This window comes from Cervus elaphus, chromosome 18 (assembly GCF_910594005.1).
Source record: "Cervus elaphus chromosome 18, mCerEla1.1, whole genome shotgun sequence".
NCBI lineage: Eukaryota > Metazoa > Chordata > Mammalia > Artiodactyla > Cervidae > Cervus > Cervus elaphus.
The window spans coordinates 68,574,446-68,590,868 of record NC_057832.1 but is presented as its reverse complement, the minus strand read 5'-3'; the positions used below and the strand labels follow the sequence as shown (position 1 = coordinate 68,590,868).

Sequence of the window (16,423 nt, the reverse complement as noted above, 5' to 3'; positions counted from 1 at the left end):
GAATATTCATTGCAAGGACTGATGCTGAAGCTGAAGTTCTAATATTTTGGCCACCTGATGTGAAGAGCCAACTGATTGGAAAAGACCCTGATGCTGGGAAAGATTGAAGGCAAAAGGAGAAGGGGGCGGTAGAGGATAGAATGCCTAGATATCATCACTGACTCAATGGACATAAATCTGAGCAAACTTCGTTAGATAGTGGAGGACAGAAGAGCCTATCCTGCTGCAGTCCATGGGGTCACAAAGAGTCAGACATGACTTATCTATTGAACAACAACAAAAATAATTTGCATGACAGTATATGAGATGGTTTAACAGAAGCGAGTGCTACAAGGGACATACTGAATGGTGACACCCTGGGACCATCATGCTGCTGTGTTTTTGCTTAATGGGGATCCACTGCAACTCTTATTCCAGACAGGGAATTTCCTGTTCTATCAAAAGGAGTTAAATATATTCTTTGTCATTGCAGCTGCATGGTAGAGAACACAGGAACAGGTGGCAAATAGACACCAACAGAAAGACAACCAGATAGCTTGGGCCCCCACAAATGTATAGAGAAAAAACGTCACAGGGCAGGTGGCCAACCAGCCAGGGTGTGCACCTTCTTGGAAATAAAGCTGATGAGGACAGTGCTGAGAGTCAACGTGGAGCAAGTTCCATGAACAGAGTGTGTTTTGTAAATAGCAACGCAGAGCCTAATACGAGAAGGTGCTAGGTCAGCACAGATTAGCTCAGGATAGAGATGATTTTCACATAAGCCACAGCTAGATGGTTCCTTCCTTTGTGTCACGGGGTCAGAATCTCTCTGCAAAGCCCTTATAAGAATTATAAGCCATTTGTGTCTGAAGACTCACAAGTTTTCCTCTCCCTTTTACTCCACTGACTTTCTATGGAGGATCAGTCTGCCTGCTGGGCTCTGACAGGATGATGGGTAGGAACTCCAATAGGATTGGGAAATGAGTGGGATTTCATATTGATCAGAGAGGAACCCCCTGGTCTGAGGACAGAATAGATGCAGAAAGGAAGGGGGGCACTGGCTGTTCCCAGGCCCCGAGTCAACACCCAGGGACACAGAGCTCACTGGGTCTGTTGACACTCCAGACTTGTCATGAGTCATCTCTACTTTCAACTTCAGAGCATTAAAGCCACAATGATTCTAGGACTCTAAGACTTGCCTGTTATCTTTTAAAATGTTAATATATATATGGGTGTAAATAAGAAAGTAAACTTCTTCACCTCTTGAGTCAGAAAAATTCAGTGGTGTGCTAGAGTACTTTTTATCAGAGGTCAACTCTAGAGCCCCCAAGCAGGAGTGCGCGTTCCTTGCCAGCACAGATAGAATTTAATTTGCATGATTAACATCACAAGATAGACTCTATGTCAGTGGTGGGTTTGTTGTGTCACTTGTGTTCCAGAAACAGTTTCTAATCATTCTCATTTTAACATCTTGGGAACAAACCTCATCTCCTATTGTTCCTTACATAGACACATTGAAATGTTTGAGGGTATGCAAACATACATACCTGCTGGTGGAATGCAGAAATCCAGTAGTACCAGATAGCTGGGGCCAGTCAAGCTCATTGGTAAGAGCTATTGGTAACTTGAAGAAGGATTTCTAAAGGAAAAACAAAGTAGTAATTATCAAAATGGTCACTAGCTTTTAATAGGGAGTAAGGTTGTCTATTGCTCAGGCAGTGCCCTCTGCCTGTCTCTCTCTCACTTTGTTAATCTCTTTAAGGGACTTTGCATTTAAAGCATATGCCTCTTAAAGTTAACCATCATCAGAAAATTTACAGAGATCACCATCCACTCTTAAACTGGCTTCCATTCAGCTCCTGTGAAAGATGTAGAAGCATGGCATCTCATACTCATCCCTCATTTGAGAGAGATGCTTCAGGACATGGGTAAACTTTCAACTATTTCATTTCTGAGATTTTCTCCATTTTTAAGGTTGGGTAGGAGGAGGAGAAGGGGACGACACAGGATGAGATGGCATCACCGACTCGATGGACATGAGTTTGAGTAAACTCCGGGAGTTGGTGATCGACGGGGAGGCCTGGCGTGCTGTGATTCATGGGGTCACAAAGAGTCGGACACGACTGAGGGACTGAACTGAACTGAATCAGAAAATTGATCTTCTGAAAACTAATAATACTCAAGCCTCCAGCAAAAATGCCTTCCCTGAGTTCACAGCTATGCCTTCAGTCATTAGGATGGTGTCTCCTGACATCCTTGGGTGGGTGGGGGTTCTTAGACACCTTTGCAAAATCTTATGGTTCCTTTTCTCATGAAGATGAACATATACTCAACATGGCTGGTGATTTTGAGGGGTTCACAGAACTCCTGAAAATCTTGCACAGCCTCCTGTTCAGGAACTCCTGACATGGAATTATAATTCTAATTTAAATTAGAATTCCTTTGAACCACATTCTATGACTTGTGCAAAATCACAAGAGAAAAATGTTGCTAGCTATGTCTCCTCATTGTTCCTTAATATAGATGATCTCTGGGATAAACCCCTCCTCTGGTCTAATTCCTAGAAAAAGCTCATCTAGAATAATGTGTTTGGAATAGGCTTACCAGATTTAGCAAATAAAAATGCAAGTGCTCAGTTAAATTTGAATTCTATAAACAAAATGTGGTATACATATTCAACAGGATACTATTGAATCTTAAAGCAAAAGTGAAAGTGTTAGTTGCTCAGTCTGACTCTTTGTGATTGCATGAACTGTAGCCTGCCAGGCTCCTCTGTCTATAAAATTCTCTAGGCAAGGATTCTAGAATGGTTAGCCATTCCCTTCACCAAGGGATCTTCCTAATCCAGAGTCCAACCTGGGTCTCTTGCATTGTAAGTAGATTCTTTACCATCTGAGCCACCAGGGAACCCCATTCAATCTTAAAAAGAAGGAAATTCTGACACATGCTACAACATGGATGAATCTTGAGGAAATTATGCTAAGTGAAAGAAGCCAGTTAAAAAACAAAACAAAACTATTGCACGATTCTATTTATATGAGGTATCATGTGTGTGTGCACAGTTACTAACCAGGGATTGAATATGAGATATTAGGGGTAGTCAAACTCATAGAGACAGAAAGTAGAATGGTGATTGCCAGAGATTAAGGGAAGGGGAAGTAGGGATTGCTGTTTAATGAGTATAGAGTTTCAGTTTTTGCAAGATGAAAAGTTACAGAGGTTTGTTGTACAACAGTGTGAATATACTTAACACTACAAAATTGTTTGTTTAAAATGATTAAGATGATAAATTCTATGTTATGTGTATTTTACCACAATTAAAAGAATGAATATGCAAGAAATTGAATTTAAGTTAAACAGGGAATAATTTTTAGTATAATTATGTCTTGGGCAATATTTGGAACATACTTACACTTAAAAAATTATTCATTGCATATCTAAATTCAATTTAACTGAATGTCCTGTATTTTACCTGGGAATCCCCATTTGGATAAAATCTCTAGTCCAGTATGATTAGGGATTCTTATAAGAAGTGGAAGAAGAGACATGGGTACTGGACAAAGGCCATGTGATGATGAAGGCAGAGATTGGAGTGATGCTTTCACAAGCCAAGGGACACCAAGGATTGCCAGTGGTCACCAGAAGCTAGAAAAGAGTCACAAGACAGATTCTCTCTCAGATCCCTTAGGAGGAATCCTCCTGCTAATATCCTGATCTCCAACTTCTAGCCTACAGAACCTGAGAATAAATTTCTGTGGTTTTAAGCCACCCAATTTGTGGTGCTGGGCTGTGGTAGCCCTAAGAAACGATGACATGGCCTGAACTGGACAATTTGCTTATAGTTCTCATGAGGGTCCAAGATATAGACTCTTCTCAAAATAAGTCATGCAGTAACTATATTCATATACAGTGGTCATCCCATGGTGTCCTTCACTTTTTCCCATGGTTCTGTGAACTTCCTTCACTCCCATTTCCTCAATCATCTTCTCCTTGCACATGCCAATCCCAAGGTCCCCAGCATTATTATTATTCTGAGTGCGATTTCCAGCACAAGTGGAGGCTGGAAGTGGGTGTGAGGTGGTTGGGAAGGATGGCTTCTTGGAATACAACTGTATTTGTTACGATTTAGCTGTGTCAGAAACTAATACGTGGAGGCTCCCAATAAATCTCCACAGACAATGCAATTCCAGCAACTGATACTTTGTCCCGCTTGGCAGGAATCACCCACCGATTTCTGCTCTAAACTCCACCATTAACCATGACTCAGCTACTCTCTCTTTTAGTTTCTGCTTCTCCTGACACTAAAATAAAATTCTTTCTCTGCTTTTTTCATCTTATTTTTTCCCTAGGTCTGTCTGCCTATAATATATGTTTGCTGTAGGATTTGAGAGTATTCAATTCTACTGGAAAAGGCAAGAAGAACAAATAGAGTGGATGAAACTCATAAGATGTGTTAAGATAGTGAGGAAGCAAGTGGTTTGAGAAATGCAGGCAGAATTTATGAGCTGTGCTAAGTAAGTTAGCAGCCTGTAAAAACACATTAAAACCTTAAGAATGACACAATAGACCCCCACATTACTCTATCACCATTTCTTCAGTCATCTGCACAATGAAAACCCCAGATTTTGAAAACTGAGTATGGAACTGGGCTTCTGATTCTGGGTGGGTCTGCTTTCCCTTCAGAAGAAGGTGGTAGGCAAGAACTCTTCAAACATAGGGTGCTGTATCTGATATCCTCGGAAACCTGGAATAATAACGTCAGGGGTGGTAGTTCTGAAGTGTGCTAGCAGAGTAGGGGAGGGAGCCCGTTCTAGGAATCAGGAGATCTGATTTCTCTGTCTGACTCTACAAATTCAGCACAGTTTCATGGTTTGGATATGACATACCGGAAATGCGTTCCATACTCCATGCAGCCCCCATTCGCAATCAGAGGTGGGTAAAAAAATTGTATCTTCCTGGTCAAGGCAGAAAAAATGTTGAGAAAGGGATAGGACTGGTGAGGAAACGGCCAGCAAACCTGTCTTGAGGAGGGAGGGTTGTCTCCATTCCCCAGTATTATCCCAGTTGTTCTCTCTGGATCAACCTGAAAAAATGGTCTCAACTACCTTGGAGAATCCTGGACTCTGCTGCTCTCCAGGAAGCCCTCCCTCCCCAGTCCTGGAATTATCCCCATCAGGAGTGGACAGCGGCTGGTGCTGAACTGCCACTGGGGTCAGAGTGGATGTGTCTGCATCCCACAGCTGAAGCCCTGAAAGGCCCAGGAAGGTCACCTGTATAGGCATATCCTTGTTACTTGATTAACCTTGAAATAATGCAAATCTGTGTTTTCCTGGCCTAATATTTCAGACTTCATTTATGGTGCTATGGCAAGGTTTTACTACTACTAGCTGTGCAAAAGTAAGGAAAACATAGCTTTACTAGTGTTCCTGTTCTGGTATCACTGACTGTTATTCTATCTACTTCAAGAAGACTGTTGGGAGGATCAAGACAGCATCATATTTAGAGGATGGATCACCTACCATCTCTCTTTCCAAGTGGGTTGTTTCTGGTTTTAAGAAGAATAAAGTTTATTGCCAGAAATAATAGAAAAGATTTGAGCAGACAAATGGAAACCTCACATATTTTTTTCTTCCTTAGTAAATTTGGTAGATAAAAATGAAAAGTAACAGCCATTAATAGCAAAGGTTTTATAGACCCTAGCAGAAAGAGAATGTTTAAGTCATATCACATTAAACACTAAAAGCCTTATTCACGCAACATTATACTCAAGATATTTCAAGCATTTAAGGCAGGAAAAATGCAAATTAAGATCTCCCTCATCAACTCCTGCTTATTTCTCTGGAGCATTGTGTTCTCAGGAAACTCATCTTAAGTGTACCTTAAATGTACATATGTAGAAAGACTTAGTATTTACCAAGAAAAAATTTCCAAACTTGTAAACAGCACCAGAAACTCAGTGAGTATTAAATCAACTACTGCATTGCTTCAAATTTTCTTCTGACTTTATCAATGACATAAAAATGTTTTATATCATAACTGGCAAGTGTATAGCATTTTTGTGTAATATTTTCACTTAACATTACTTTGTATTTCCATACTTTGAGAAACCTCACTGGTTCTCATTTTAATTAATTTTAGTATGTATAATACTTTGGGTTTGGGAATATTTTAAGCCCTAGCTTCAATAAACAACTTATATTTTCATTTCATAAAGCCATTTTAAGTGAGAGAAAGAGAATAATGGCATTCATCACCCATATATCTGGTTCTGCCAGCCTTTCAATAACAAAGGGAATATTCTTGCTACTTTTATTTCACTGCTTACATTTGAGCCCTCCCCATCCAGCAAGGCTTTGCACAGTGTATTCTTTAAAAAAAAAACAAAAAACTCTTAACTGAGTTAGACCTAAATTGAATATTTTTGAAAAGTACAAAATCACTTGGAGAAATCTGTAGCTAACTGCTATTGGAAAAAGATACCAAAGATATCATCAACAGTTAAACAAGTCTTTTTAAAAATTTATTTCCCAGGAACTGAACTCTCAAAGAAAACAAGTTGTTGTTCATCTTTTGATAATGGAGTGAGAGTCTCAAGACCTGGGAATCAGAGACAATAGCTATATCTGTTTAGCATTTGAGACCATGGGGCTCCCAGTCCTGTTTGGTCTGCAGGTGGCATAGGTGAGGCTTTCCCCTTGCTTTATGCCTGTCAATCCCACCATGCTACTGAAATACCTCCTGCCTTCTCAGGAAGGTCCTTCCTCACTGCCCCTCCTCTGCACCTCCCCCCCCCCCCCCACAACTCTAGAGCCTTTTTCTTACAGGAATACCTAATCTATGAAACTTTAAGGGTCTTCCTTGACTCTCACACACACTTTCTTCTTCTGGTCCCATTCTTTAGGCTTTGCTTTGTGCATAAATCTGAGAAATGGAATATTTCCTGCCATATCAGTAAACAAGGATTTCACAGTCACCGGTGACTGCAGCTCTCTGATGTGAGCTGGTGAGCCCTGAGGAAACTCAGGAAGGAAAAGAATACCTGCCATCTAGCAGCCACCACACTACAGCCACTCCCTAAGGTGAGCCCTGAGGAAACTCAGGATGTGAAAACACAGGATACAACCCCAGAGAGTTGAGGTGCATGTCAAAACAAAGATTTTAGTGAGCCCAGACCCTACATCTTCCCATACATAGAAAAGGGCTAAATTCCTTAACTTGGAATATCTGGTTTTCTTTAACTAACAATAATCTTATGATGTTCTGACTACCTGCTCTTTGCTGCAAAGCTCCTGTGTATACTAGTTCCCTCCTTTCCTCCTTGGAGCAGTTTCTCAGAGCTTTCTGAAATGCTGTCTCTCATTTTGCCCCAAATAAAATTTAACTTGCAACTCTCACATTGTGCATTTTTAAAAGTCAACAAATCCTATTGACGAACGCACACCCATTTTTGGTGCTTGAATGTGTTGTTTCCCAGATAACTTTTGCATTTTAGACCAGAGTGGGGAAGGGAACTAATCTCAAGTTCCCCTTATGTGCCAGGCACTGAGACAGGAAATTTATGAAATTTGTTCAACCTCATGGAACAACTCTGTGAGGCAGGGATTAGTTTTTCTCCCTCTCTTTCCCCTCTCTCTATTCCACACATACTTTTTGAACAACTACCATTATCAGATTCTGAATATTACCTCTTAAAACGAACAAGTACGCAGGTCTCATATGAATAGAAGTGAATTAAACAACCATGCTTTATCCCAATCAAAGATACTGGAAAAGGACCTCTTAAATGGCACCCCCCACACCCATCACTGGTTCCAGTCTGAGGAAGATTTCTGTATTTTCTGTTAGTTGATGAATCCCTTACACTGGGCAGTGGGCCCCAGAAAAACTACTGTGAAGGGAATTTAGAGGGAGTTTGGACAACTGCCAAATCACAGAGCTGGTAAATAGTAGGGGCTGGGATTTGAACCCAGCTTCTGGTACAACATAGGCTTCCCTCATAGCGCAGTTGGTAAAAAATTTGCCTGCAGTGCAGGAGACCCCGGTTCAATTCTTGGGTTGGGAAGAGCCACTGGAGAAGGGATAGGCTACCCACTCCAGTATTCTTGGGCTTCCCTCGTGGCTCAGCTGATAAAGAATCCACCTGCAATGCGGGAGATCTGGGTTTGATCCCTGGGTTGAGAAGATCCCCTAGGGGAGAGAAAGGCTACCCACTCCAGTATTGGACACATCTTTTCACAGCCTTCTTGTATCTGGTCTTAAGCTGCCAGGTCTCCTAGAATCACAATGTTAGCTAACTGGATTTACTAGTTGTTGAAAATGAAGCTTCCTGCTGAGGAATGGTCTTTCAGATGCTGTTTCAGCTAAAAAGTTCAGAAATCTATACATAACTCTAGAGTTGCCTCCAACTTTTCCTCCTCTGTCTCTTTTATGGAAGCCATGCATAACTTATGAAGAAGGCAGAATGAGTATTTTGCAGATAAATGCTGAAATTATATGTGGGCCCTACATAGACACCTCTGTAAACACCCCATTCACATTCCCAGGGCCTGTTCTGGCCTGACACAAGCTGAGAAGGCTGTGTTCTCTCCCTGGCAGCCACAGGGAGAGAACAGGGCACTCTGCTGCTCTGGAGGTTTATCTTCCAGAGGGACCTGGCAGATGAAGTTCTGGGAGAACAAGGAGAGGACATTTCATTGGGTTTCTGCCTCTGTAGTTGCAGGCGTAACTAGAGCAAGCAGCACTGTTCGTGCAGCCAACGCTTTTATATAGACAACTTCAAGAATGCAATGTAACTTTGAGTTAGATTTGCAAACTTTAGAATTTCATGTGCAGTGGGATAAGTCTATTGTCAAAGAGTGGAGAGAGAGAGAGAGAGATTGAGAAACACAGCAAGTGCCAGCCGAGCATTCTGTCTGGAAGAGCACAGAAAATAAACACTTCCCAGCTGGGTAACCTGGAAGACTTTCCTTAACTCCTCTGTGTCTCAGTCCCTTGTCTATAGAATGGACAAATAACAGCACCTATATCATTGGAAGGTTGAGAGGATTAGAAAAGATAACCTACACCTAAAGTTTAGAACTGTAAATACTCAATAAAAGTTAGCTGTTAGTGGTATCGATAAGAAGGTCAGGGTAATAGAAAGGATACCTATTCCACATGTGGATATTTAGAGAAGGAATCTTAAAAGAAGTGTTATCCAATGTAAGCCCTGTAAGGTTAGTAAGAGGAAGCCAGTCAAAGAGGGGTAGGGAAAAAGAGTTTAAACATTAGCTATGCCATATGCTTCGGGTGGCCCAATGGTAAAGAATGCACCTGCCAAGCAGGAGGTGCAGGTTTTATCCCTGGGTTGAGAAGATCCCCTGGAGAAGGAAATGACTAAACCCACTCCAGTATTCTTACCTGGAAAATCCTATGGACAAAGGAACTTGGTAGGCTACAGTCCAGGAGATTGCAAAGAGTTGGACACAACTTAGCAACTAAACAATAACAATGCCATATGGAAAATCACAAAGCTAAATTCATCATATTATATACACAGAAGGCCAGTAAACTAGCCCCCCCCAACCAACCCCAAACACCAAGTTTGCCAGTTTCTTATTGCCATGTAACAAATTACCTCTAAATTCAGCAGCCTACAACATACTATATATGAGCAGATCAGTAACAATAATTTTTCTGCTCCTGGGATGACGTCTATTCGATGCACATTTAAACTTCAACTTAAGCTAAATAAGTAATTTTCAGGGAGGAGGTATAGCATTTCATCTTTAACCCTATGCCAGTCCAGAAACTTATGAGGGCAGTGAAGATATAGTCAAACATAGAATTCTAGCAAATATGACCAATAAATATAAAGAGGACAGTATGGAAGGCAACAATCTTTCATCATTTTGCCTGAAAATAGCTCTTTTTTTATTTTTACACCATCAGCTCCTCGTAGTCTTTTCCTATTCCCTCTTCTATTATTTATTATTAAGCTCTAATCCCATGATTTATTTATTCAGTGAATGAGTGTTTATCTAAGTGCCCCATATCCAGTGAAAATGCATTATGTAGCTGGACTTTTCATACCGAATTAAATTCTTTCCATCACCATTTCATGACTTCCCTGGTGGCTCAGTTGGTAAAGAGTCTGCTTGTAATGCGGGAGATTTGGATTTGATCCCTGGGTTGAGAAGATCCCCTGGAGAAGGAAATGGCAACCCACTCCAGTATTCTTGCCTGGAGAATTCCATGGACAGAGGAGCCTGGTGGGCTATAGTCCATGGGGTTGCAAAGAGTCGGACATGACTGACTGATTAACTTACACTTTCACTTTCATCATCATTTCCAGAGGGACTGAAGAACTATATCTAAATTCATAAAAGTGAGAAAACAAGAGTTCAAAATGTCACGTTCTTACACAAAGATAATTGCAAATCAATCTTTTTTTTTTAAATTTTTTTATTAGTTGGAGGCTAATTACTTCACAACATTTCAGTGGGTTTTGTCATACATTGATATGAATCAGCCATAGATTTACACTTATTCCCCATCCCGATCCCCCCTCCCACCTCCCTCTCCACCCGATTCCTCTGGGTCTTCCCAGTGTACCAGGCCCGAGCACTTGTCTCATGCATCCCACCTGGGCTGGTGATCTGTTTCACCATAGATAGTATACATGCTGTTCTTTTGAAACATCCCACCCTCACCTTCTCCCACAGAGTTCAAAAGTCTGTTCTGTATTTCTGTGTCTCTTTTTCTGTTTTGCATATAGGGTTATCGTTACCATCTTTCTAAATTCCATATATATGTGTTAGTATGCTGTAATGTTCTTTATCTTTCTGGCTTACTTCACTCTGTATAAGGGGCTCCAGTTTCATCCATCTCATTAGGACTGGTTCAAATGAATTCTTTTTGACGGCTGAGTAATATTCCATGGTGTATATGTACCACAGCTTCCTTATCCATTCATCTGCTGATGGGCATCTAGGTTGCTTCCATGTCCTGGCTATTATAAACAGTGCTGCGATGAACATTGGGGTGCATGTGTCTCTTTCAGATCTGGTTTCCTCAGTGTGTATGCCCAGAAGTGGTATTGCTGGGTCATATGGCAGTTCTATTTCCAGTTTTTTAAGGAATCTCCACACTGTTTTCCATAGTGGCTGTACTAGTTTGCATTCCCACCAACAGTGTAAGAGGGTTCCCTTTTCTCCACAGCCTCTCCAGCATTTATTGCTTGTAGACTTTTGGATAGCAGCCATCCTGACTGGTGTGTAATGGTACCTCATTGTGGTTTTGATTTGCATTTCTCTAATTATGAGTGATGTTGAGCACCTTTTCATGTGTTTGTTAGCCATCTGTATGTCTTCTTTGGAGAAATGTCTGTTTAGTTCTCTGGCCCATTTTTTGATTGGGTCATTTATTTTTCTGGAATTGAGCTGCAGGAGTTGCTTGTATATTTTTGAGATTAATCCTTTGTCTGTTTCTTCGTTTGTTATTATTTTCTCCCAATCTGACGGCTGTCTTTTCACCTTACTTATAGTTTCCTTTGTAGTGCAAAAGCTTTTAAGTTTCATTAGATCCCATTTGTTTAGTTTTGCTTTTATTTCCAATATTCTGGGAGGTGGGTCATAGAGGATCTTGCTGTGGCAAATCAATCTTTTGTGGGGCCAATGAAAAAAATTCTTTCACAAACAGAAAAAATAACTCCTCTAAGGGCCGGGAACAGATAACAATGAGTGAATATAAAAGTCCAGTCTTCAGATACCATCACTGGATTTTCTAAAGGTTTGGTCATTTCTGAAGCAGCCAGGCTGCCATTTGTCTGGGGTGGGGTAGTTTTCCTCTTTTGAGAGGCAACATCCAGCTTTAGATTCTAGAAGAAGCCCAAAGTCCACAGTCAAACTACAGAGGTGAGGCGAGGGGAAGCCGTTACTGGGACGCCTAATGAGCAGGCTTGAGCTGCCCTCTCCATCCCATTAACTCACTCACAAAAATGCCCTCATTTTCGTCCTCTCCCCTGTCTTACCTTCACCTGAGAAACTGTCACACAACCTCTCTATTTCTATTTTTCCAACTGAAGTCAGTGCTGCAGCCTCTGGCCAGGATCCCTGCCTCCTCACACTCCCCCACCGTCTTCAGCAGTGTATCCCAGAATCTCACGGGGAGCTTCTTTAAAACATGGATTCTGCTCAGGTAGGTTTGTGCTGGGGCCCCAGAATCCTTATTTTTAAAAAGTGCCCTAAATGGCTGCAGTCACGAGCCAGATTTCGGAAAGGCTGCTCTACAGGTTACTACGGCTGTTCAACACCATCCTCATGTGGTACCACCCACTGCCCCAGCCTCTCTCTTCTCCTGGTCCTCTCTCTCCCATCACTCAGCCACCTACGGCCCCTCGGACCTCTGGGCTTGTCACAAGCTCTTTCTTCTCCTTCCTCCGTTAACCAGTTGCTGTTACTGGTCAAGCATTATCTAAATCCTGACACTCCTGACTACTCTGATCACCCTCTATGGTGCCCTCCAGCTCTCATCACACCTTATTATATGAGAGGAAAGTATATTTCCGTTGTAAGTCACTAATTTGGAGATTCTTTCACAGCAGCTGAGCCTCTACCCTGCTTGACTAATAATTAATCTTTTAAGAAGCAGAGTACATCATGAGAAACGCTGGGCTGGAAGAAGCACAAGCTGGAATCAAGATTGCCAGGAGAAATATCAATAGCCTCAGATATGCAGATGACACCACCCCAATGGCAGAGAGGAACTAAAAAGAGAGTGAAGAGGAACTAAAAAGCCTCTTGATGAAAGTGAAAGAGGAGAGTGAAAAAGTTGGCTTAAAGCTTAACATTCAGAAAACTAAGATCATGGCATCTGGTCCCATCACCTCATGGGAAATAGATGGGGAGACAGTGGAAACAGTGTCAGACTTTATTTCTTTGGGCTCCAAAATCACTGCAGGTGGTGACTGCAGCCATGAAATTGAGACGCTTACTCCTTGGAAGGAAAGTTATGACCAACCTAGATAGCATATTAAAAAGCAGAGACATTACTTTGCCAACAAAGGTCCATCTAGTCAAGGCTATGGTTTTTCCAGTGGTCATGCATGGATGTGAGAGTTGGACTGTGAAGAAAGCTGAGCACCGAAAAATTCATGCTTTTGAACTGTGGTGTTGGAGAATACTCTTGAGAGTCCCTTGGACTGCAAGGAGATCCAACCAGTCCATCCCAAAGGAGATCAGTCCTGGGTGTTCATTGGAAGGACTGATGCTGAAGCTGAAACTCCAGTACTTTGGCCACCTCATGTGAAGAGTTGACTCATTGGAAAAGACCCTGATGCTGGGAGGGATTGGGGGCAGGAGGAGGAGGGGATGACAGAGGATGAGATGGTTGGATGGCGTCACCGACTCAATGGGCATGAGTTTGAGTCAACTCCGGGAGTTGGTGATGGACAGGGAGGCCTGGCGTGCTGCGATTCATGGGGTCGCAAAGAGTCAGACACGACTGAGCGACTGAACTAAACTGAACTGAACTGAAGAAGGGATGACCTACCCTTCCTTTTTTTTCTGGCTAATATGTTATCAATGTGAGATCATGACCTTTTTGGTTCTTCTTTTTTTTTTAAATTGAATTATAGTTAACTTGTAATGTGCTAGTTTCAGGTGTATAGCAAAGTGATTCAATTGTATATATACTACATACATATACATATTCTTTTTCAGATGCTTTTCCATAATAGGTTTTTATAAGATATTGAATATAGCTCCCTGTGCTATGTGCTTCCCGGGGGAGCTAGTGGTAAAGGACTCACCTGCCAATGCAGGAGACTTAAGAGACCTGGGTTCAATCCCTCGGTTAGGAAGATCCCCTGGAGAAGGGCCTGGCAACCCACTCCAGGATTCTTGCCTGAAGAATCCCATGGACGAGGAGCCTGGTGGACTACATGTCCACAGGGCAAAGAGTCAGACATGACTGAAGTGACTTAGCACATACCCTGTGTTATGCAGTAGGTCCTTGTTGTTTATGTATTTTATATATAGTAGTGTTTATATATTACTCCCAAACTCTTATTAAATTTATCCCCTTTGGCAACCATAAGTTTGTCTTCTATGTCTGTGATTCTATTTGTATTTTGTAAATAAGTTTGTTTATAACATTTTTTAGACTTCACATATAAGTGATATCATATGACATTTGTCTTTGACTTACTTCACTTAATATAATAGTCTCTAGGTCCAGCCATGTTGGTGCAAATGGCATTATTTCATTCTTTTTAATGGCTGAGTAATATTCCACTGTGTATATTTACTCTTTGGTTCTTCTTGATCTACTTTCCTTTGGGTTCTTTATCAACCAGGCTTTAAATTCTTGGTGATACCATCTCCAATTTCTGCTTCTGGAATCTTTGAACCTTGTATTTCATTTTTTTTAAACACTGAAAACATTTTGTATTGGGGTATAGCCAATCAACAATGTTGTGATAGTTGCAGATGAACAGTGAAGGGACTCAGCCATACATAAACATGTGCCTATTCTCCCCCAAGCCCCCCTCCCATTCAGGCTGACATATAACATTGAACAGAGTTCCATGTGCTAAACAATAGGTCTTTGTTGGTTATTCATTTTAAATATAGCATTGTGTACATGACCTTCCCAAAGTCCCTAATTATCCCTCCACGCCACCAGCAACCACGAGTTCATTTTCTAGGTCTGTGAGTCTCTTTCTATTTTGTAAGTAAGTTCATTTGTATCATTTCTTTTTAGATTCCACATATAAGGGCTGTCATATGATATTTCTTCTTCTCTGTCTGACTTACTTCACTCAGTATGACCCTTTCTATGGACCTTGTATTTCATAATGCTCCCCATGATTTTCCTCTAGGAGTGATGGTTTAGCTCCTACCTCTGACCAATCCTCCAGTCATTGCCTTAAGTGAAAAATCCCCAGAAAATCACAAAGAAGCCAGACTTGACTCCCAGCCCTTGGCAAGGACTGGGCTGGGTAATCCCCAGGAGAGGCATGGAGGGAACTATTTGAAGGAACCAGTGAATGAATGGTATATAACAATCAATTCCAACCATTCAGAATTATTTTTAAATGCTAGAATTGTCTTCTTCCCCCATGCCAATGGATTTGAGATTCTAAACATTTCCTCTATGAAGCATCACTACCATGAAACCTATTTTATGGCCAAGAAACTTGAGGGAGAGTGAAGCAAAATGGTAGATATAATTAACTAGAGGGCAAGGATTGTTCTCTGGTCTTCACAACATACTGGATTGCACAGGTGTTTACTGACTCATGCTGCCTCTCTATGTGGAGATCTCTATCTAACATGCCCCGGGAGCAGGCATGTGGGCTGAGTAATTATAAATGCCTTTCAGAAGTATGGAGCTTAAAATAATTTCCGCTTGTAGTTTTTCAAAACAACCTGTGTTTGTGTCTTTTTAATCCTTACAGAAGGCATAGAGGGCTAAGATCATCAATGATTTCAGAGGCAGGAGGCTGCAAGAAATCCTGACTTTGTTGTCAGGTAAGAGACGCAGATGCTCACCTTGAGCAGGAAGAATGGAGCACTGAATGGATCAGGGCTGAAAGCAACAGCCTGTCTGCCCTGTGCCCATAAACAGGGAGAGGGGACAGAAGAACATTCTTTCTCTTGTGGCCTGATTGCTGTTGGAGAAAAGGATTCACCATGGTACACACAACTCTCTTTTCCTGACAGAATAAATGAGAAATAACTAGGATTGGGGCTTCATTCCTCATTGTTTAGCATCTCTAATCCGTCAGCTTTTAAGATGTCTGAGGAGCAGAAAATGTAATTTTGTCCAGTTTTATTAAACAACATCCTTTCCTCATCTGAAAAAATAATTTAAAAAGTACCCTAACTCTTAATATTTCTGGAGTCGACATGAAGTTAGCGGAGGTAGAATTTCCATATTTTATTATGCACCATGAAAATCAGCCTTTATGCTTAATGGAAGCTTTATGCTCACTGATAAATCAAGAGAGCGAAGGCAGGGCCGGGTAGTGAGAGGCAGGGTGAGAGCTCAGATACTGGCTCTGTTGTCTGTGGGCTAATAAAGAGTAGACTAGCTTGATTTACAAAATCATCTCCAAGAGAGGAAAGAAATGCAGAGGGGCTTGAAAGACTGGAGCTGCTTTGCTTTTGGGTGAATATGCGTTTTCTGCAGCCAGATTGAGGATTCATTTTGTCCTTGACACAGCACGAAATTCAATCTGCACTTACTTACCCTACAGAAAACAGCCTGCCAGGGGTCGTGTGAAGATTTTATAGTAGTACAGGCAACAGTCTTTGCTAGCAAAATAAACATTTGGGAAATTGTATTTCGAAATCGTTTCTTCTTCTTCTCTCCCCACCAATCCCCAGCCCGTCATGCAATTCTGGTTCAGTGAAACGCAGCATTTAATATTTTGGAAATAATTTTCAAGCAGATGGGGGAA

The 16,423-nt window shown here is 41.4% G+C and overlaps 1 protein-coding gene across 6 annotated transcripts in view; it reads right to left on the bottom strand.

The window, feature by feature from the left end:
• Nucleotides 1-16,423, bottom strand: part of AOAH (acyloxyacyl hydrolase) — a 183,721-nt gene that overhangs the window by 79,065 nt on the left and 88,233 nt on the right. For all 6 annotated transcript variants that reach the window (XM_043873042.1, XM_043873043.1, XM_043873040.1 and 3 more), the window contains exon 13: nt 1,527-1,618. In XM_043873042.1, the coding sequence (XP_043728977.1) occupies nt 1,527-1,618 (92 nt within the window). The remainder of the gene's footprint in view (nt 1-1,526; nt 1,619-16,423) is intronic.